The sequence below is a fragment of the Lonchura striata genome, chromosome 6 (assembly GCF_050655825.1).
Source record: "Lonchura striata isolate lonStrDom1 chromosome 6, ASM5065582v1, whole genome shotgun sequence".
In the NCBI taxonomy this organism is placed as follows: Eukaryota; Metazoa; Chordata; class Aves; order Passeriformes; family Estrildidae; genus Lonchura; species Lonchura striata.
In genome coordinates this window covers 21,667,084-21,690,467 of record NC_140708.1, presented here as the reverse complement: position 1 = coordinate 21,690,467, position 23,384 = coordinate 21,667,084, and the positions used below count along the sequence as shown (strand labels likewise).

The window sequence follows — 23,384 nt, the reverse complement described above, 5'->3', positions numbered from 1 at the left end:
AACTTTATGATCTATAAATTGAAAAAGAGTCAAACCTTTTGGCTTATGGAATGAAACGATAGATAATAACAGTCGATAATGTAAGATGTAGTCTTACCCAGAGCTGATATGCCAGCTTCTCACAGTATTGTTTAGCTATTTCAGTGGTAATCAGAACCTTATGATACAGCCATAAACCACTATTGCATGTTTAGAGTGAGCCTAATGATTATCACCTCACTACGTGCAGACATAGTATGGAGATGTGCCTGATTTATTTGCTTTTCAGAGAGAGACTGTGAAGACATGACATGGTCATGCATACTTCTATATGCTTGCCATGAGCGTATATGATTTTTACTGAATTGTTTCAGCCTCTTCCATTCTATGAGCGATTTGTGTGCTGGGGAAAGCTTTGTATCATGCCATTTGTGCTGTTTGTGGGGCTTACACTTCAATGATGGGTCTTAGGCATGTCTATGGTACTAGTTTGTAATCTCACCAGTCTGTTATCGTTGCTGTGTAGTAAAGTGTGCAGCTAAACACTGGAGAGGCAGTTACAGCTGGAAAGTATTCCAAAGGTTATGGTTTAGCACTGCAAACTGCAACAGAACTGCACCTTTATGATTTTCTATGAAGCAAATGAACATACCCTGCAGTATTGTTAATAGTGCTGACATTTTGTAAACAGAAGCAAAAGTATTTTTTATACTCTAAACTTAACAATACCTTGTTACTGGATTCCTAAAATTTAAACTTTAAATTTAAAATTTAAGATCACACTTGAGAGTGTGAAAGATAGACTTGTACTAGCCAACTGTTTTTCTTCATCTTGATATTGTATATAGTGTTCATATATTTCTTCCTTTAATTGAAGACTTTTCCAAAACCAGCCTGTAAAAAGCATTGTCAAACCATCTAAGAGCAGGGTTTAAGGAAATGTTTGGTGTTCACCAAAGGAGTCCCCTATATACCCACTATAGGCAGAGTATGCATTATATTTTGTACTGTGCTCTGTGAGTTTTTCTGATGTTTGAAAAATTGTGAAAAACCTCCCTGAAATGTTATTTATTCTTTTTACACTGTTCCCTGAGGACTGAGCAGTAGTTAGTGCTGCAAAGGCAGCTATTTGGTTAGATAAATAATAGCAGGATCCAGGAAGGAGAGTCCTGTGTCATTCTTCTTTTAAAGGAGAATGTTGCAATTGAGGTTATTTCTAGATTTTTGGGGTTTTTTAAAAACACTCCCAATGCTGACTTCAGCTTATTTAGCTCTGCAAGACCCACTTCCAGTATTTTTGCTTATGAACATGGAGCGTTACTTTGGCTCTACAAGCGGAGTCAGTAATTTTATTTCTCAGTTCTCATTTTAGGAGCGTTGTTCCTCAGTTTATTGTGTACATGTAAAAGGAGCTGAGGGAAGAAGGCCTGAGGAGAGCTGGTACAGCTCTGTTGAGGGGAATGGTGTTCTTGTAGAGCAGTGCTAGCTAGGAAATCAATACCTTTCCTAAACACCAGAGGAAGTTCTTGCCTGCTGGATGCAAAGGTTGCACTGTTCTGACAGGGAATTTGCAATTAGTCTGTCCAGTTTGCATCCTTTATCTACATAGCAGAGAAGGGAGGGATTCTTGGATACTTAGTGCCCCTGCAGTGCAAGGTATGTTTCAAATCAATGGCTCTTCCACCTTGTCTCTGAGCACAGCTTACTTTCATTGAAAGCCTGGAGAAGGGCATGTTGACTCACAAGTATAGTTGTGGAAGCTGTGTGCTTCCTAAAAGTGAATGACAGGATTTTCCAGAGACTGGAGGTGGGGCTGGGTAGGACTTTAAGAGCTTTGGGCACACCTCAGAGTCATTTTGTGGTCTCCCCATCTGTTGAAGTCAGGCTCAGCTGGCCATGGTGCAATGTGTGGGCTCTGTTCTCAGCGAAGAGTTGTGCTTTCCTTTCCCGCTGTACTGCATGTAAATCAACCCAGGGCAGTGGAAGCAGAAGGAAGCAGAAGTCTGTGGTACATCTGCCTTTCTAGAATAAAACTTGAATTCTGCTTGGTTTTCATGTTTTTGCTCATGTAATTCTGTTGTCTTTGCCAGGTGGTGTTCAGCCACCATCAGTGATATTTTGGCAATAGTGGTGTGCTCACTGGTGTGAAAGCCATCTTTTTTCTCAGCAGTTCTGCACTCTTAGGTTAAAGGTCCTGAGGTTTTGAGTCCCAAGGACTCAGTTTGCTGGATCCTCTCCTTTGGGAATGCCATCTCCTACAAGCCTCCATCTGTGGTTCAGGAGCTGTATTCACTCACAAACATGCAGCTGTCCTAGTGAATATGTCAGCACTGCACTGTCCATGTTCTCCATAGCTAGGTATCATCCTTGCACTGCCAGGGATGTCCTTATTTATGCAGGTAATGCTATTGATTGAGCACTGAGCACATCCCCATTCTCCTCAATTGTATCACGTCTGCTGGACTTCTATTTATAGCTGCTAATTGTATAGTTCAGGGCTGAGGTCCCTCAGCCTAGACTTTGTTTCGGCCTTAATTTTGTGATGAAGTTTCTGGGGAAGGTGATAGAATAAAGTCTTTGGAGGCTGTGCAATTTTGGTTGAATTTTTCTAAGGTGATTGCAAAACTGCCAGTTCTGGTAAATTCACTCTGCAGATCCTCTTTTGCTGCCAAATTTTAGGCATTGTTCTCTGCTTTAATTGGAAAAAATTGCCTTTGCTTGCATCATGATGGAGATGGGTTGAAAATGCTGACATTTCTAAAGAGTCAGACTGGAATCAGAAGACAATTTGTTAACAAGATTTTAAATTCTCAGCTCTGAAATTTACCATGGACCTGAGCTGTAAACCTCAATTTTGAGTAAACTGCTTCACAGGTAAATAGAAAAATTAGATTTAGACTTAAATGCTTCCTTGAGATTGGTGAGAGAGCACTGCATCATGTCACACTGGTTCAATTTGCAATCTACTATTAGTAAGCTTTTTAAAGTGCTTTTGTGCCAGAGCACTGAAATACATGAGTCTGTAGGTAGAAGCTGTCTGTAGAGAATTATGGAAGAAGTCAATTTTGGTGAGCGTATTGTGGGTTGTCTTCTGGCCACCACTATTGTATTAGTTCTTTCCCTCTGAAGAGAGTGTTTGTCATTCCAAAAATTGTTGGGAAAGCTTTTGATAACAGTTTTGAGGAAGGACTCTAACACAGCCTTGTGGAATGTCTGAAGCCTGAGTGACAGAGTGGCTGTGGTGCAAGCACTGAGGCTGATGTTCCCTTAGTTGCACGCATACTTTTCAGGCAGTTTGCTTTCTGCTGCAATGAGAGCAAATATCTAACACCACAGGGGCCATAGTGACTTCCTGTAAGCATTCTGTGACCTCATTTGTTATTTTAGGTGTGCTGTTTGGTGTCTGTTCCACTTGGGCATGTAATGATCTGCAGTTGTGTTGGAGAGACCATATAATTGCCTAAAATGATTTTAAATTTTCATGTGAGAGTGAACTCCTCTTTTCAAGTTAGTTTGTTTTGAAGGTCTGGTTTTTGTGGCTTTTTTTTTTTCCTTATCAGAATGCTTTAAATCTGTAAATCTCTGTAGTGTTTCACTTGAAACGACATAGGAAATGCTCTCCTTCTTAGGAAGAGCATTTTAGGTTTTCTCATTTTTAAGAATGAAAAATTACTTAAATTTGGTGGAGTAGATGCAAGTAGGAGTTCATTCACCCTTAGAATTTCTTTGTGGCTGTGAACACCTCACTTCGGATAGAACTAGTGTTCTTTTGAAATGCTTCGTAGTTTCTGACAGGAATTAGAGACGATGCTGGGGTTTTTTGTTCCAAAGCTGTGGGTGATTTCAAGGTTTGAATTTAATCCTTTTTCTTGTGATCGTCTTGCACCTGTACAGGAGCCCCTGGAGACTATGACGTGCTGATTGTGTATGCAAGTGACGCCATTGAATGGTGTCAGTACCTCCAGAATCTCTTCACTTGGCAAGTTCGAAAGCATCGGATTCTGACCTACCAGCTGGAAGACAACTCTGCCATCTCCCACCAGGAGCTGGACCTGTTCAGCAGAAGTCGGAGTATCATCCTTTTGCTTTCTGCTGAGCTGGTGCAGAGTTTTTACATTCCTCACATCGTGCAGAGCCTTCAGGAGGCTTTATGGCCCCCGTGCAAAGTAGTCAAGCTGTTTTGTGGTGTTACGGACTGTGATGATTATTTGACTTTTTTCAAGGACTGGTCTCAGTGGCAAGAACTCACAAATGATGATGAGCCTGATGCTTACCTTGCAGCTGTTGAGAAGGCTATTTCAGAAGGTAAGACCATAGCTAGGAGCTGTGCTTTCTGGTCAGAGGAGGGAGAGACCTGATACTGTTTGTTCTTCATTTTACACTGATAATGTGCTTTACTTAAAGAGCAAACTAAAGCAAATTGTCTAACCCTTGTAAACAAAAATTTTTCTATGCCTGGTTGGTTGGTCCCTAACTCAGGAGAAATTACCAGCAACTCTCAGAGAACTTCTGAATTTGAGGTTGTCTTGGATGACTGCTTTTGAAGGAAATAGAAAATGAAAACTTTCTATATTTAAAATTCTGCCTGTAAATATTGTACTCTGCAGTTTATTGACCCAAATCAATGTAAAATTGTCTTTATTTTAAGGAAAAGAAATATCTTTTTCTTCAGACTTGTTTCTGTCATACCAGAAACAAAATAAAGTCTAATATGTATTATCTAGTACTGGGCCTAAAATCAAAGATGTAACCATACTGGCAACAGATCACTTTGTTACCTATGATGAAGAGGCAGTGATTAATTAAAGAATTACACTGATGGCCTTAAAAATAACCCAACCAGTCTGAAAGAGATCCCCTTTTAACTAGTGCAGAGGACTTACTAGCATAGAAGTATTAAGAGTTGGAGACTACACAAGCGCAATGCACTGAGTTTTAATTGATTCCAAAACTTCCTAAACTCTAGAAGAGTGTGTAGAATTCCTTTCTCATAGTTTCTGTTGAAATTAAGGTGGAGAGCTCTGGGCAGTCCTGCTGGTCTGGGTATTTTCATGACATTGCCATAGGTAGGGTTATAGTGTTCTTTGTCAGCCTCAGCAAGACTGGAATCCTGCAGTTGCATCTTGGCTTAAGATTTATCTCTATTCCATGGCATAAGTGAGGCAGTGTGTCTAGTGGTGTGTGTATAAAGGCCCTGGAGTCTGACTTCACACAGCTGGGTCTAAAGTCCTTTTCCATCTGTGCTGCAAGTTAGCATGTGCTGAAACAAGCTGTGCTTTGGCTTTATGTAGGTGGTGTTGTGAAAGGGAGTTTGGGCTTTGGATTTTTATTGCTGTTTCTACATAACAAAAAAAATGAGCTTGTTTTCTGTTTTCTCACTTTAATAAGCATACATTGATCTCAAACTGATTTCAGCGTATCTAGAAAATACTTGCCCGAGAGAAAAAATGTGATTAAACTAATTTGCTGTGGAGTCTGCTGTAACATGTTCCAGATAATTTGGTATACAAAGATTCAGAATTTCTGGACTTCTGTTATGGCAGTCATAGCTGATGTGGCTGTCACCTGCATGCCACGTCAAATTTTTGGTTTGTGCACATCAGACCAGTTGCAAAGGTGAGCCATCTGCTGTCACTTTGATTCTTGTGAAGGAAGAACCTATTTAAGATGGGCTGCTTTCATGGCCCAAGTATTTGGATTAATGTATCAGATCCTACTTCTGTGTGGGGAAAAAATAACTCTGTGACATCTTCTATTGTGTGATTCTATACAAGTTCTGTGAATGGCCTCAAATGCAAATGTTCTGATGTTTCCTCTGAAGATAGCCCCAGGTGTACATAGTTCCTTTTTTGGGTGAAACTGTGAAAACTTTCTTCTTGACTGGTAAAAAAATCTGCTGTATGATTCGGTTGCAGCATGAGTAACTTAAAATGTTTGTGACAGCAGACCTCTCCCACAGAGAAACATAGCCTCTGCTCTGGTCTTAGTTGTTTGAATTTTTCCTGATTAAGGCAGCCCTTAATTCTTACAGCACTTAGCAGAGAAAGTTAATGACTATATTTGAAATTGTTTAGGTCTGGGTGTCTTCCTCTGGAAAGTACTTCTCTTCACATGCACTCACCTCTACTTCTAACAGCAGTGTCAAAACTAGGCCTGATGCTAAAATGACTCAGCTTCCAAACTGCTGAATCCTGAGCTAGTGAGGCATGGTACAGGGGCACAGGATGCAGTCAGGGCAAATTCTTCTCCAGAGGCTGGACATTGGCACTGTGCAGGCTGTGCTGTTGCCTCTAGCACAGCTGTTGGCTGTGGTTTGTTTAGGGCATCATGGGACTATGACACCCCTAGACATCACATGCTGAAACCTATTTTAATTTTTATTGCTTTAGTATGAATTCAGAAATGAGGAAACATTCAGTTAGGCTTGTTGACAACTGTGTGCTGATGCTGACTCTTGCTCTCTTGTAGATGTGGTATTTTTATTTCTAAAGTTTCTTAATTCTGGCAAACTACAGAGCACATGAAGGTTTGCATTTGCAGGTACTCCTGTTATCTGTGGGGAAGTTTTTGAGACTATGCAATAACTGTGCTAAGGGGGTGGAAATCACAGAATTATTATGGCTGGAAAAGATCCTCAAGATGGAGTCCAGCTACTAACTTAACACTGCTACGTGTACCACTAAACCATGTCCTTCATTACCACATCTACATGCTTTTTTAACAGTTCCAGGGATGATGATCCCACCACCTGCCTGGGCAGCCTGTTCTGATGTTCAACCACCCTTTCAGTGAAGAAATTTTTCATAGTATCCAATCTAACCCTCCCCTGAAGCAACTTGAAGCTCTTTGATCTTGTCCCATTGCATGTTACCTGAGAGAAGAGATTATCCGTCCTCCTCTCTGGTAGTTGTAGAAAGCAGTAAGTTCCCACTGAGTCTCCTTTTCTCTAGATTAAACAATCTTGCTCAGGATGTCTCTGTACACACCAGCTTGGGTCCAGCAGGGTATAGTCACTAACCAGGGTGCAGTGAGCAGCTGCTGCTTAACCCCTCTTGCCTGGCCCGTCATAGCTGTGCTGTGTGCACTGAGCAGCTGGGAGTCTGAGCCACAGTCAGAGTCAGTGACCTTTCTCTTCCTCATGTGTTCTCAAAGCTCACTTGACATTTCAATTGCTCCAGTGTATTTGTCCCTAACTACATTGTTTTGAAACATTTCAAATTTCCCACTGTAAAAGCTGATGTTTTCAAAGCATTTACTAATTCATCAGTGGCTTTGAGCTTTCTGTATCCAAGCCATCTCTTGTGGGTAAAAACATGGGGAAATCCACATCTGCCTGAGATGGCTGAGGTGATAACTGAATATGACGGCAGTGGTGAACAAGTGCAGCCTTGGCTGAGCAGAGCTCTTGTGTACTGGAAGAGACAAGAATGAAAGATGAGTACCAACAAACAATTTATGAAATAAGAGGGTCAGAAGTTGGTGTAAGGAATAATATGGTTAAGATGGAGGGCCTTGGTCAGTTAGAAGGAATATGAGAACTTCTTTTGATCTTTGTAGGTCAGCAAGAGCTGAAATGTTACTCTACCTACTGAGGGGCTCATTAAGAGATGTCAGAGACTAAGGCAGTAAGCTTTTTTGAGAGGGAAATGGCATAAGAAGAACCACATCAGCTGTATAATTGTTCCTCTGGTTCATGTCAAGGAATTGAATTAAATTCTTGGCTTTCTTCTGTTGCATTGATGAAACTTGAGAGCATATCATTCAGGTTGGAAGGGACTGCTTGATATAATCTAAGCTTGTTCTGCCCAAGACTATTTCCAGTTGGGTTTTGAATGTCTCTGCAGGTGGAGACTGCAGGACTTCACAGCCTCTCTGAGCAACCTGTTCCAATGTTTGACTACCCTTGAGAGTAACAAAATGTTTTCTTGTGTTCAGATGGAACTTCATGCATTTTAGTTTGTGCACATTGCCTCTTTTCCTGTCAGTGGGCACTATGGAAAACAGTCTAGCTCGTTTTTCATTTTCTCCTCCCTTGTCCATATAAGATTCCCCTGAGTTGTCTTTTTTCCAGGCTGATGACTTCCAGCTCTTTCAGCCTCTCCTCTTATGAAAGTTGCTGTAGTTCCTTAATCATCTTTATGGTCCGGTGCTGGACTCAAGCTGTAAAGATAAACCTTGGAGAAAGCTACTCGGAATTTAAGGTCACGTTGGATAGATGTTGTCAATGATTTCTCAAACCAGATAGGGGAAGTTGTAGTATATGTGAGATTCTCTACAGCTTCATGTTTCTGTAATTATTTGATTATTTGTTTAGTTTTGCTAATAGTTGCCATTTAGGGCTAGAGACCTAAATTCACAATGTATTTTTAAGTTTGGTATGAACTGTCATGTGTTTACTTCTCCAGTCCTCAGTGCTCTGTGGAGGAATATGTTCAGAGTAGTTCTATCTCAGCTAATTACATGCAACATTGACTTTTGCCAGCTTATTGAAGTGGCCTTAAAGACGTGAGGTGGTACCATGCAGCTCTCTCTCCCTCTTCTTTGAAGAGGTAAAATTAAATGAATTCTTTAAACTATGTTTTTCTCTTTTCTATCTTGTTTAAATATAAGATGTGGTTCTTTGACCCTGCTCATTGAAGAGGAATGGGTGAGCTATTAGTCAGCCCTCTGGATGCAAATGAGCCTGCTTTCTGATATGGGAGCTCAGCAATCTGGCTGGTTCTCACTGTCTGTCAAGAAGAGGAAACTGTGACTCTTGCACAGGAGTTCAGGTTGAGGGAACTTGCTGGTTGCATGCCTCTCCATGCATGGGTATAACTGACTGATGCTGGAAAGCCAGAGACTTCAGAGAGCTGGTTAAAGCAATTGATGAAATCTTAACTAAGCTCCCAAGTGATACTGAGAGTTCCCTGACAGAAATGTATGGATGTTCTTATCCATCTGTAGCATATGGGGTCAAGTAGTTAAAATAATCTTCCCAGCTGCAGGATTGATTAATTGTTTGTCATCAAGGCATTTCATAAAGTCCCAGTTTATTTACGTAAAAAGCAACACTTCATGGGTTTTCTTTCATGGCATCATAAAATTCAAGCAGTGCTATTATAGGTGCATACCTTTCTAAATAGAGACAGTGAAATGATAGCCCAGAAATAATAAAGGACAGAAACTGTTGTGGTTAAGAACTTCAGACTATTATAGTCTTTATGCACCTTGTAAATACTAATCATTTTTCTCTGTGGCTTGTGGTTCTGACAATCTCCTCACAGGTTGCTTTATGGTCTAAGACTAATTCTAGGTATCTGCTAATGAGCTAAAGAACTGCAAGGCTTTGAGACTTGCTTAAAGTAAAAGCTCAGTGACCATCACTGATCATATTCAAGACTGGAGCAGCTGTAGTAATTTCTGAAAAATCTTGGTAGAAGTATGTGGTCAAGAAAAAGATGCTTTGGAGAGCAGGTCTGGAGAGATGTATGGAACAGAATTTAGGTTTTTTCGCAGACACTTTGTGTGTACTTGGACAGTTGTTTTACTTCCAGGGTTGCATTTTGTAAGATTTTCATGGCTGTTTGTTATGACTGCAGAAAACTTTTGACATGTTTTTCAAAAGTGACTTGAGAATAACAGTGTGTCTTGAGTTTTCCAGGGGGAAGTTTGACCAGCGACATAGGTTGACCATAGCATGGAGTGCTGCAAGAGTGTCTGCCTCATTCTCTTCTTTTCATCTGTCTGGATGATCAGGTGTGGTGTTGGACTACAAGGGTGGTATTCCAAGAGAAATTATTTGAAGGAGAGGCAAGGTGTGACTGCCCTTGCAGTAGTAATGTGGTCTTAGATTTACTGGAACCACTCATAGAACCACAGTCAGTGACTGGTGGGATGTTTCCAAACAGCTGCCCAACTCTCTGAGGTGGAGTTCCAGGTTTATTGGCTTTTATGGGGATTGTCTTTTCTGTCACACAAGCATTACGCATTTCACTTAAACTGAAACAAAGAGGTACTGCAAGAGGAGATAATGAATTAGCAGGCTGGATGTTCATGTTTATGTGTGTCTTCTCACAGAAACTTGAATCAGTGATTAATATAATGTGATTTATGGCACCCTTGAAATTCGTAAGAGGTGTGCATGTGCCTTGTCAGTATATGTTGTCTCTTTCTGCCAGAATTAGTGGAAGTGAACTATTCTAGCATCTCTTGCTTGAGATTTTGGTCATGTACACGTCTGTTGTCTGGGTGGCCTGAACCCTGCTTCTTCCTCAGTTGCTTCCCTATCTCTGTCCTGCTCCTGTGCACCCCAGCTTTCTTTAGGTTTATACACTTGATCCTGTTGCAAATTTACCACTAGACCTGCAAGAACCTTAGCAAAACTTGACATAGTCAAATACACCTTGTTTCCTTGATGCAGGATGAGAAATAGTTTATTGTCATTTCAAACTTTGCACGACATATGAAACATGACTATGCTCTTCATAGAATTGAAAGTCTATTTGTAGGTGCTGTGCTTCTAGAGGAGTGCTTGGGGTGAGGGGTTTGGAGAGAAGGGGAGATGTCCAATACGTTTTTTTGTTCTGTTTGAACAGTTTTACGCAGTCCTAAATTTTCTTGTGTTTTATTCTTCTTGCTTGCTGATTTTCTGCACACTTCTCTCCACTCAGTTGAAACGGGAAGTGTTGCTACAGCATCGCCCAGTTCTGAGGGCTTATCACAAGATGTTTCTCTGATGTGAGTTTATCTCAGTGGTGAAGCAGGGGCTCTGATGTTAGCATGATGAAAGATAACTTTCATTGCTTTCCCTGACTACTTGTCAGTACTTTGTCTGCTTCTTGCAAATGTAGCTGTAGTTGCTCTGGGAGACTTAATGTCTTTACTAGCACTTGGGAAAGGATACTGGCCAGTTGCAAGCTTCAGGTAAAAGCAGCGGCTCTCTTTGAGGGTCTTCCCTCTGCTCTAAGCATATTGAGGTCTGTGCTTAAAGTCTAAGGCCTTGTGAGAGCTAATTGTCTCAACTTGTTGATGGACAGAATGGGAAGTGTTTGCAGATGTCAGCAAGGGGCTGGTCTGCCCACTCAGAACCTAAGAGACAAGCTGTTGCCCAGTTGTGCCATTAGCATTAGTATCTGGGTGAGAGAGTGCTCTGGACAGACTGCTGACTTCTTCCAAGCATTCACATGCCTTGTGGTGCGAGGGCTGACTTGTGAGAAACCACAGCTGTTGGCTCCATGCCGATATCCCACCAGCTTCGCCAGGAGGAAATGGATGATAGGGAGAGCTGGGTGCTCTGCAGCAGGTCAAAATAACTGGCTGCTTCATATGAGTTTCTGAAGCTGTTAAATGGCTCTTGATGCACAAGTCCATGCCTGTGTTTTCTCTCGGCTTTTCCTTGGGATGAGTGTCTGCAGGACAGCTGTGCAGGGAACCCAGCAGGGCAGACAAGAAGGGCCTGAGGCTGCTCTCTGCAGCTCAGCTGCTCATGTGTCCTGGAGGAGGGCATGTTCTTCAAGGGGAAATGTGGTTGGGTTTCTTGGACCACATCTCCTCCCCTTGCTGCTATTCTCATAAGTATTTCACAGACTGTCAAGTGAGGCCTGAGGGAACAGAAAGGAGAAAGCCTCTTATAACCATGAGTGTTGACCTACAGCACATGCTCATGGAGAAGCATAATTCAGGTATTCACTTAACTTTAATAAATCTGTTGATCTCCTCAGAGATGGCCTCTCTAGGCTGGCTGTTATCACAATGTTATAACTGCTGAATCTGTATATGCAAATGGGTTGTCATTACTCAAGTATCTTAGTGTGTGGGAAACCTGCTCTAACAATGCTTTAGAGCATGGATATTATCAAATGTAATGGGATGGTTTCCTCTTCCAGAGCTTGCATGTTCATGAGTCAGTCACTAGCACATGACTGGAAGTTCAAGATGAATCATAGGATCACCTCACTGCTGATGTGGGAATTTGGTACTTCGCAATTTCAGTATTTTCTGAATGAAAAAACAGATGAATAATTCATGCCTGAAACTGAATGCCTGTTCCTTCAGCTATTAATCCAATTACTGATTAACATTGCCTGCTTCTTCCTGTATTACCTAACAGCTGTGTTCACATGACCTCCAGGCAGTCAACTCTGTTACAAGAATGCAGAAGTGCAATGCTTAAAACTTCTTAAAAGCCCTAGTTATTCTTTATTTGCTAAATTGTTTCTAGTATCAAAGAGCACCATTAAAGCAAAGAGACCCGGAGGGTGGGGGGGGGTTTGCTTGCTCCTTGCCTCCCCTCTTATACTTGCTTGCTGTGTATGTTGTAGCTGAGATGCACAGCTTTGGTTTGATTTTTCTCTGAGAAGGAGCACATGTTGGCCAAGTGGGATGAAAATTACTCCTAATTACACAAATGGTTCTGGATCGGGTTGGAGATGAAGTCCTGAGGATCAGGATGCTGGCAAGTGTCCCTTTGTGGATATGTTGCAGGAACATCAATGTGTTAACTGTGTTTCGGTCATCATTGGCTCTCTCATCTGCTGTGAGCTTAGTTTTTCTGATTTAGTCATATTGGAAGTAACCAACAGAAATTAGAGACACTATTCTAGTAGCAGTTGCCTCTTCTCCCCAAAGGACATGGCATCTTGCTCTGCATATGCCAAACACCTGAATTGATAGCTATCATATCAGGGAAGGCTGTAGGACCAGTGTTTGTATGCAGCAGGGCAGCCTGGCACTCCCAGTTGGGAGTAGTCCATGTTTCTCTAAGAGAAGGATTCCCAAAATGTGTCTGGTTCTTGCAGCTAATGACTTTGAACAGTACCAATTGAAATACTGAGTTAAGGCGTATAATGCCTCAGTTAATTTTCTAATACTTGGTACTAGTCTGAAAATCCCAAAGACCACCTTCAGTACAGCCTTCAACCTTGTGTCAAAGCAGTTGCTTAGCCAAATCTTCAGATTTGGTTCAGTATTAAAATCTGTTTGCTAAATTACATATACTGTTCCTAGGTTTAAGAAATGTTGATGTTAGTGGTCGTGGCGTATTTGAGCTTCAGAGCTGCAAATTTTTGTCTCTCTTCTTTCTATAACAAACATTAATGCAGCAATGTACTTGTACTCATATGAGTAGTCTTAGTTGCCATGTTGAGAGATTCACATACTTAGTTAAGTGTGTGTGCACCAAAATTTGTGAAAAAAGTTTCACCTGAATGATTTGCTAGCATTTTGTAGCTTAAAACTTGTCTCCTGAAAGCAAGGTTAATTTCTTATAATTCCTAAAATCCCACTTAAATGTATTGAAAATACCTTTTAAAGATTTGTGTGACAAAGCACTTCAAATATACTAAGGTTAAGTCTTTGGTGGTAATAACAATAATAGTAATAATTATGAAGATGTCTACATTAAAGTTCCTGACTGACTTCTAACTTCAGTTTGAAACTAGGAAGACCTGAACTCTTAATGGTGGGCCACTTTTAATTATTTTGGCTCACTTGATTTGTGGAAAATTGATGTACTTGGAGATTCAGGGATTCTGAGTGAAACATGAATTCTTGGCAGCTTCACTGTATGGATGCCACAGGTTTGACAGCCCAGTTCATCACTTAGGTCTTTCTTATCAGGACTGAGCATTTTAAATAGACTTTTCTTTTACTAAATTTAAGAATAATGACAGTCCAAGGCTGAGATGTTATCTGGTAAATAATTTGTACTACTCTTTACAGATGTGTTTTTGTAAGTAGTAAATAACATGTAAGTTCCAAAATGTTGTCTTAAATCCTGGACTGCTTCAGAGACTTACAAAGTTTGGGAAATTCTGACCACAGGAGATAGTTTTAAGAAGTCATGATAGTCTTCTGACAAAGTGGGGTCAGCGACTTTCACCTTGTGTTCTGGGAGATGGGGAGGGGTGGGAGTGGTGTGAACCATGTGAATCAAGAAGTAGAAACTAGCTAAAAAAGTGTTCTGTACTAAGTAGCTACGTAATTGTCTTTGGTTTCCTTTCTCTAGCTGAGAAAAGTATTTCCTGGCAGGGATAGATAATCTATTTCTATTCTGGCTAGGTTTTTTTCAGCCAGTGGTATCAATTCAGTTCATTTGCAATTCTATCAATATCCATGCTTGTTTTGGGAAATGAGAGTGAGAATATTGTTTTGTACACATGTATTGTAGGCTTACATGTGTTTATTCTGCTCTTGATTCTGTTTAGTTAAAGTGCTGTTACTTTTCAGTGCAAAGGTTCTGGTACTTTTCCATTTCATGCTTGTATAGATACTGGAGCTTATGGTTCTTGCCCAATGAACAGAACCCCTTCAGACTACTGCTTCATGTTTTATTTTTTGATGCAATAACCAAAGTTGGAGAGTTGGGGTAAGCAGCACTGAGAAAACTAAAGATGCTGCTGAAATTACAAACATTGGTTTTCATATTTTATTTTAGAAAAATAAGACTAAAGGCTGCTGTCCATCTTGCAGTATATCAGAGTGCTGCTTGAGTCAGATGAGTTCAGAATACTGATCATTCTTGTATTAGACATTCACATGCTGACTATCCTGTTTAACGTGAGGGGACTATCCAGCTCAGCAAAGTGCCACTGTTGTCTGTTCCATAAGCGTATTCAGTGCTATTCTACTGCTTTCATGTCTTTGTTGATTTCCTCTTCAAATCCTATTAAGGAAAAAAAAAAGAGGAAACTCTGTAGTTTCACTTTCTTCAACTAGATCCCCTTTTCTGAGCATTACTTTGAGAGGAATAGCAAGTTCCATCCCACCACCTTCACAGCTGTTTTTTCAGGATGGATGTTTGTGATAAGCATTTTCAACAAAGGGGAGTGAGGAACAGGACTCTCTATACTTTATTTTAGACTCAGGCTGTGACTCTGTGACTGATACAGAAACAGAAGACGAGAAGAATCCAGTTGACTCCCACAGACCTGCCATGACTGAAGAACCTGGATCATCCAAGAGCACTGGGGACTGTCCAGTGGTGCAGCCCAGCCGCATACAATGTGGGGTACTGTATGTCCACTCCTTGGACCATGTTCTTACTGTGAGCTGGTGCAACCCGTTATGCTGCTTTGTAATGGTCAGCTTTATTGGACCTGGAAATTAGTCCTGAATTCTTCTTGTCACCTTCCTGCTCAGCCCCCTGTCCTCCATGTGTCTTGTTCCATGGGCTTGGCTCCCTAGGCCCAGGACTAGCTTGGTAACATGCTGTCTGGGCTGTGGTGTCACTTAATGACTGTCTCATTAACATGGCTGCTTGGCTTGGGTGCTTGAGACAGGTCCACACTCTTCCCTTCCTCTGTTCTGCTGGCAAGTGGGGTAAGATGACTGTAATGAACTGATTATCTCTGATTATCTCTGATAACTGATATATCAATATCCAGACTAATATGCCAATTCTGGTGCATGGCTTGCAAGTGACCCTGAAAAGCTTGGATCATGGTTTCTTGTCTGAAAAACAGCACTTTTTAGTATAGCATCTCCTGAGATGGAAAGAGTCCAAATTTCTTTCTCCTGCTTCTGTTTAGAATGTGGCTGTGCTGCTTAAGGGAAGAGATGAATAGAGTTGAAAGTAAATAATTTTTTTAAATCTAGCCCTAATCAGTTTATAAATCTATCTAATAAATCTGGAGTTCTATCAGTTTAATGCTTGTATCTATACTGGTGCAAGCTGTAGCAGATGCCACTTGCCCAGTTAGTCTGTGACTGGAAGATACTCCTGAAAATGATTCAAAACTATTAAAATAATAAGTTCTGATTGATGTGTTAGTTGCAATCAGAACAAAATCCCTAGAAAATGGATTTAACCAAGTAAGTGCTTTTGTTTTGAACCTGTGTGTTGTAATGCTTTTTGCCCTAGGTGCAGACAACAGTTTATATTATCATGAAATGTAAACTAGATGGTGAAATGAAAACTGAAGTTGAATTTTCTCCAGAGAATGCATCCTCTGTGCGTGTGCTGGCTCAGATGGAGAATGAATACACAATCTCTGTGAAGGCTCCAAGTAAGATGAATTGAGATTTTTTTTTTCTTTCCCCTCTCCTTCCTCATTGCTTCCTTTCTATATCAACGTGCCTGTTCTGAGAAGTGCCAAGGGCACAAGGGTAAAGACTGCAGTGCAGAAAAACTTGGAGTCCAGAAAATCTTAAACTTGCATTCTCACCTGTGGTACTTTTGATGAGGAACTGAGAGAGACTGCGGCTTGTGGGCTCTGTTTTCCCCTCATCGACAGTAGGGTTACAAGGTGGAAACACCTTGCTGGGAGTTCTGAGAACACATTGCAGCTTGTAGAGCACTTTGGACTTTGCTGTGTGTTATGACCACCACCATATTAGCATTGGCATGGCACCAAGAGAGAAGTGAAGTGCCAGTAAATAATTACATTACTATAACGGCATGTGTTTAATGTGTAGTGATCTCTGTGATCAGAGCTGAAGCTATTTATTCTGGCTTGCCTTTTAATTTAGATATGTTCTGTCACTCTAAATATTTACATTTACAAAACTGAAGGTTGCCTAAACTTTAGGTTCACTGAACTTTAAAGGAATTATTTCAGAGCCTTAAAGATTGATATTTTTTCCCAGCATTATTTTATTTAATCTGTTTTAGTCTGTCCTCTTGAAGAGTCACTCTGCCATTCTCTCTGAGAATAGAGATTAAAAGTCATTAAAGTAACTACCATAAAGTCAGTGAAATGAGTTGATTTTAAAGAAGGTGACCTCATGAACATATAAAGGCTTAATTTAATGTGTTAAGTCAAGACTTAAGATATAAACACTGACCTGGAAACTAACTTGTACTTTGAATTATAAACATGACTTTCACATTGATGGAGTGTACAGTGTGAGCTCTGAAGTTGCTAACAGTAAGAGAAATCATTTTTAATTCCTTTGTGTTGTTGACTGTTTCGTAATTTCCTGAGTTGTTAACAGGGAAAGGCTAATTTTAGTGGCATTCAAATATCTGTTTCAAAGAGAAAGTTCAGACTTATAAATGTATATTAGGCAAAATAGCAAGAAGCTCCAAGGTACAGGTAGATGATAATCCTGTGCATGGGTAAAGTTGCAAAGCTGGAATTCTTTTTAATTGATTTTATTCAGAGACTAGTAAGGCTGACAGAAGTTGCAAAATCTCTAGTGACTTTTCTGATTTCTTTTCCTTTCTTCCCCAGCTATTTGTATTTATTGTATGGCTTTATAGACAGCTCCAGACAAGCCAGGGGTGAAGAGATATGCTGCTTTCTAGTTCAAGGTGGAGTACTTTCAATACTAGTGGTCCAGTCTACTGTTAGCAGAGGACCTAGAAGGTTATGTGCATTGACATAGCTATAAAGAAGGTAGTTCCAAAGTAGTTTCCTACCTAGTGTTACAAGATCATGACTCTTCTCATGACTTTTCATGAATTCAATATAGCAGAGACTGTTTTGGTATCCATCTGGTGGTATATCCGAACTCCTCCTGTCTTCACAATACATCATGCAAACTCATGCCAGTTGTTTGTGCTAATGGTTATTTTTGCGCTCTCTTTTTAAAGATTTAACCTCTGGGACAGTGCCTCTGCAGGTATATTCAGGAGACTTGATGGTGGGAGAAACAAGTGTAACTTACCATACTGACATGGAGGAAATAAGCAATCTGTTGGCTAATGCAGCCAACCCTGTACAGTTCATGTGCCAGGTAAGGACTTTAGCAATCAGCTGCTTTGGAAACCAGATCTTTCAGAGGATAGACAAGCTGGCATAAGCAAAAGTGCTTGCCATGAAGTAGCTCTTGTGAAATAAAGAAATGCCTAACTCTAATCCCCTTTTATTGAAAGCATGGGTGTTTTTTTCTGTCTTTGGAGCACATAGCTGACTAAGGTAAGTCAGATTATCAAACAAAGAAAAAAAATGTGGTCAATCAACAGCCACATTTAGACCTTGATGACTACGAAAGGTTGGAATGACAAAACCTGATATAACAGAAAGTACCGTAAAGAAAGAAAATGTTTTGGAATTTGTACCTAGCCATTATTAAAAAAAATATATATAAATAGTAGAAAAGAGTCATATTAGCTGGAGGAAGCAGAGTAACATAAAATGATTCATTGATTCGTAAAACTTACTTTTTCAATACAGTCACTCAGTTTTCCTATTCTGTTTTGCCCAGTTGGGGTACCTGAACCCTATTAGAGGGGTGAAGCTTACACAAGGAAGTTTTCTGCTGTGTTGCCCTGTTGCCTGCCTGCATGTTCCTGATGTCATGTAGTGGAAGCCCAAAGAGTAGCCTTGTTAATCACCAGGATACCTGGGGCAGAGAAGACTGTGTTTCCCTTGCTTTTTAGTTAAAGTTGTGTAGCAGTTGGTACTGGTTGATGCCTCTGCTTAGGGAGTATGCTTGCTTCCCAGTGGTAAAGAACCAGTTCAAAAGCCAAACCAGCATGTGTACAATTCAAAATGGACTAGTGCAAACTTAAAGCAGGAGTGACATTTCATTGGAGCACTTTCAGAAGTGTATACCTGCCAAGAAAGTAGGAAGCAAGTTTTTTGTGCTTCCAGTTGCATGAGTGACTTTCTCATTGTGCTCTGTCTTGTGGAGTATACAGGTCTCATCTATTGAGCTTGATGATACTGTTTCTGCACCAGGAAACTATCCAGGTTCTTTGACTTGAACATTTCTACTTTTTGTGTTTATACCTACTGTTTTCTGATTGTGTTAAATAATAACGACAACATATAAATCTCACCATAACTGAATCTCCAGACTCTACCAAACAAAAGTTCTTTCCATTTCTCTGTAGGCCTTTAAAATTGTGCCATACAGCATAGAAGCCCTGGACAAACTATTGACTGAATCTCTCAAGAAGAACATTCCTGCCAGTGGTCTACACCTGTTTGGAATCAACCAGCTGGAAGAAGAAGATATGACAGCAAGTAAGTTTAAAGATGCTTGGTTTATTTTTTGGTTTTCTTTGTATCAGTTGTTTTATCTTGAAGCATCTTAACACTGTAGTGGGTGGTACCTGCACAGGCTGTCTCAAAAACCTTGGATCTCAGCTAAGAAGCTAAATTTCTGATGATGTCTATAGAAAGGGAATTGCCATTTGAGTCAGGTGACCCTTTTTTATTACATGTATAATTCCGACTTCCCTGCACTGTGGCAGATGCTATATAGACAGCTTCAAACCAGAGTGAAAAGATGATGCTCCCCAAATGTCTCCCTGGTTTTCTGTTTTGTTCTTTTCTGTCTCATGTGTCTTTTTTCCACAGCCCAGTCCTTTTCCCCAAACTGCATAACTCTAAGATACACAGTGGGCACTGAGCAGTTGAGTCGGTATGCTGTCTTTTTGTTGTGATGGTCTAAGAAAGACGACCTTGCAAATCTGTGATGCTACATACATTTAAGCTATTACAGTGCCATATTCCCCACTAAGGTTATAGGACTTAAGCCTGGAGATACACGAGATAATTTGTGTAGTTGGCTTGATTTTGAAACCATATATATACTTCCAAGGATTTCACAGCTGCTTTGATCTGTGTGTTTCTGTGTCTGTTTCTCACTGGCTCTGTTGCTACTAGAGAAAAGCTTAGCTTCTAATTGGCTCCTGTTCTCACAGATCAGAGGGATGAGGAGTTGCCAACACTGCTTCACTTCTCTGCAAGATACGGGCTGAAGAACCTTACTGCCTTGCTGCTTACATGCCCTGGAGCACTGCAGGCCTACAGCGTAGCCAACAAGTATGGCCACTATCCAAACACCATAGCAGAAAAGCATGGCTTTAAGGATCTCCGCCAGTTCATTGATGAATATGTGGTAAGAGGAAGCTGAACTGTCTTTCTGCCTCGTCCCACACTGGGTGCAGGCTCTGGCACAGAGCTTGGCGCTTTGTGTTACTTGAGCAGGAATGATGGGGTGATAAAGTATGTTGTGGTAGGGTGTAGAACACAGACATCCAGCCACACTGAAAGCTTTCAGGCTGGAGGGTTAGGTGCGTCTCTGGAGCCAGGGAAATTCCTGGGGCTTTTGCACACAGCAAGTAAGATGGAAGCAGAGACTGCCATGCTGGCTTCCATTCCTCCATCCATCTAATGAAGTTTCTGAGGAGATGTGGCTGGTGCGTAGTGCATTCTTCTAGTTCTGATCTTGGGAAAGAGCCCCTTCATCCAGCTTACTTTAGGGAGTAATATGGGAACAGAATATGTTTGGGAAGATACAATTTGAGGTGCTCTCTTATCAGCTATTGTATGGGCAGGGCTGCTTACTAGCTCATTCACAGCTGATCTGTGTATTCTGCGTGTTCCAGCTGATACCCATTTCTCCCTACATTGATATAGCTGTCCATTCCCTCTTTGTTCTGTCAGGGATCCCAATTCACAATTCATTTCTATTTGAGCTAACCCCACCCCCAGAAAACACACTCTGACTTTTCCAGATTATGACATGGACCTGACTCCAGCTGCACCAAGCAATTGTTTCTGTGTAGTACTTGGGTATGCATAGAGTTTCTCCTTTTGTTTAAGTTTGAGCTGTTTCTGGCCTGTATGCTTCAAAATAACAAGAAACTCCTTGATTCAGATCACATTGACCACATCTGAATTCTCTTTGCTTAGGTGGAAAAGTTGTGTTTAATTGTCCTTAACGTTGTCTCAGTGCTGGGTGATAGATCTGCCAGCTTTAGTATGGTTCTGCCAGCCAATTACTGAAGTGTTGAAGCTCTATTTAGGAGGCATGGGTAGTTCTTGGACTTGGGCCTTGCTTCTTGACATTATACATTAGAGCTAAATAAAAGTCATTCCATATTCTGAGATCAGGAGGGCTGCAGAAACTGTAAATTGTGTGATCACAATCTTTGCATCGGGGTAAGTGAGAGATGTGCAGGAAGTCCTTCCAGCCTCTCATTGCAGTACTGTGCTCCTCCCATATTCTCTCCACCAGCAGTGACAGAGCTGTGTTAAGAGCAGGTCCTCCTTACTGAGCTGCTGAAGCTGTTAGTGCAGCACAGTACAAAGCACACAAATCACCTGCAACAGTGTGACTACTGCAAGGTAGTGGCTACTATCAGTAGTATGGATGTCTGAAAATTTCATTAAACCCCATTACTCACCTAATTTTCTTTCTGGCAAAGGTTCCTCTGCACCTCTGTAAAGCATTGCATGAACTACTGGCCTGACACATTTTGACTGTGGAGGGAAGCATGTGTAGACAGCTTTGACACACATGCCCTGTGGATTGAGGGCCCATGAGTCTGCATTTCTGAATGGAAAAATATCTTTTAGTATTGCAACTGTTAAGGTGGTGCTTGTGACATAATTGGAATTTGGGAAGGAGGATGGGATGAAGTTTTACATTTTGCTTCCTTGTGTTGTGATTTGGTGAAGTTCTGCCTTCCTCCCCATTCTATGTTGCAAATGCATAAGAAAGGATTCTGCTCTCCTGTGAATCAGAAGTTGTCTGCTGTGAGGTTTCCTGTTAATATCACAGAAAAGGGTCTGTGTACTCCCACTCTAGGTGTTACATGCTGCTGCTAATGCCAAGAAACTGAAACTGAATCTACATCAAAGCTAAAACTTTGCTATTTTGCAGGTGCTCTGCATGTGATAAGCTTTGCCCCTTATGGTTAGCTATGTGTACCCCAAAATAGCCTTTGACAAGCATTTGTATTTTTAGAATGAGCTGTGCTTATGTTCTGGGAGTTTGCAGACATTGGGTAGGACAAGAAAGTGACAGGGTGAGAGGCTGTAATGGCTACTCAGAACATGTCAGCAGCCCTTGTTTCACCTTTGTTACCTGTTAATACAATATAGATCTCAAAAGTTTGACCCAGACAGCTGTAAAGGGGATTTAAGTCACTTGAGAAGCCTTAATCTTTGGGAATGAGCTGTCTTCAGAGTTTTTTTTCTATCACTAATGACAAAGTGAAGTATCTTTTGCTTGCTTTTATTCTCTAGATTCTTTATTTAAAAGACACTTAAATTTTTTTCTTGCCCTCCTTCCTCTCCAGGAAACTGCAGATATGCTAAAGAGTCACATTAAGGAAGAGCTGATGCAAGGCGAGGAGGATGAGTCTGTATATGAGTCCATGGCTCATCTGTCCACTGATCTGTTGATGAAATGTTCCTTGAATCCAGGCTCTGATGAAGAGCTTTATGAATCCATGGCTGGATTTGTCCCGGGTGCCCCAGAAGATCTTTGTATGTATATTGATAGAGTTACAGAATTATGGAAAGGTTTGGGTTAGAAGGTACCTCTAGAGCTCACCTAGTTCAAGCCCTCTGCAATGGGCAGAAACATCATTAGATCAGATTGCTCAGACCCATCTCTTACACACAATAGCACCTCAGTTACAGCTTCTCTGCTCTCACCACAAGGAAACTATGCTGCAGTTCTAACACTGGCTGACTGACAAAATTGCTCTATACCTTTTCTTAATTGGTAGTGTACAAGATCAAGAGCTGTTTCCTTCAGTGTTTTGAGGACTCCCTGGACCCTGAGCAAATAAAGTAAAATATATAAATGAGAGTAAACTTTCTACCGTGCCCTGCTTTTTCCTCCTGAGGACTGGGTACCTAGAAACATTCTGACACTGACAGAAAAGAGCACTGTCAGATGTGATTTTACTGACAACTGGGAAACTGAAAAACAAGACCTGAGATTCTAGCTCAACAACTTGAGAGCAAAAGAAAGCAAACATCTAGAAATATATGTACCAAAAAGATTATAAGTGAAAAATCATTCTAATCTGATTGGTTTATTGCTAAAATTGAAGAGCTAATTCTGATAAATATGCATACGTTTAACCTTTTCACTATTGCATTAATATTCGGTGAGGCCAATTGAAAATACCAAATTAAATACCTCTATTAAGCAATTGTAAATTTGCTGTTCTTACTCACCTGTCTATTTGGTCTGACTTAATCCCACTGATCTATTTTATATTTCCCATAATGAGCAGATAATTTAGCTTCTTATATTTTAAGTACTTCCTTAAAGTTACTTAAGGACTTCTAGTGTTTCTGCAGTTTTTAAGTGTGCTGCGTCAGAGGAAAAGCTTTCATTTTGAAGCACTTCTGTGTATGGGCTATATTGGTCAAGGACTGTTTTTCTCCTCTTTTAGATTAAATTATACTATAAAACACATTTTTGTTGATTATGAAGTCCAGAAGACCGTGTTGGTTCTTTCCTTGAAATCATAAACTATTTTCTGCCAAGTGTTGTTGGCCACTGCAGGGATAGTTTTCCTATGAAAACCAGGATTTTTCTGCCTTCAGGTAGAAATAAGCTGTAAATCAGGTTGGACTTGAAAGGAACAAAGCTGCTGTTGTTTGCAGTAATGAGTGAGAGTTTCTAGATGCTTGGTAGGTCTGCCTGTAATCAGTGCACCTTTGAATGGGTTGATTGACTAAGCCTGTGGAGGGTTAAAAAACAAACCTCAACACTACTAAGCC

The 23,384-nt window shown here is 40.7% G+C and overlaps 1 protein-coding gene across 4 annotated transcripts in view; it reads left to right on the top strand.

Moving 5' to 3' along the window:
- PIK3AP1 (phosphoinositide-3-kinase adaptor protein 1) overlaps nucleotides 1–23,384 on the top strand; it is a 37,877-nt gene that overhangs the window by 4,716 nt on the left and 9,777 nt on the right. For all 4 annotated transcript variants that reach the window (XM_085582454.1, XM_085582453.1, XM_021548108.3 and 1 more), the window contains 7 exons: nucleotides 3,874–4,284; nucleotides 14,820–14,968; nucleotides 15,821–15,965; nucleotides 17,495–17,637; nucleotides 18,740–18,872; nucleotides 19,556–19,752; nucleotides 21,941–22,130. In XM_085582454.1, the coding sequence (XP_085438580.1) occupies nucleotides 14,894–14,968; nucleotides 15,821–15,965; nucleotides 17,495–17,637; nucleotides 18,740–18,872; nucleotides 19,556–19,752; nucleotides 21,941–22,130 (883 nt within the window). In that variant the 5' untranslated portion in view covers nucleotides 3,874–4,284; nucleotides 14,820–14,893. The remainder of the gene's footprint in view (nucleotides 1–3,873; nucleotides 4,285–14,819; nucleotides 14,969–15,820; nucleotides 15,966–17,494; nucleotides 17,638–18,739; nucleotides 18,873–19,555; nucleotides 19,753–21,940; nucleotides 22,131–23,384) is intronic.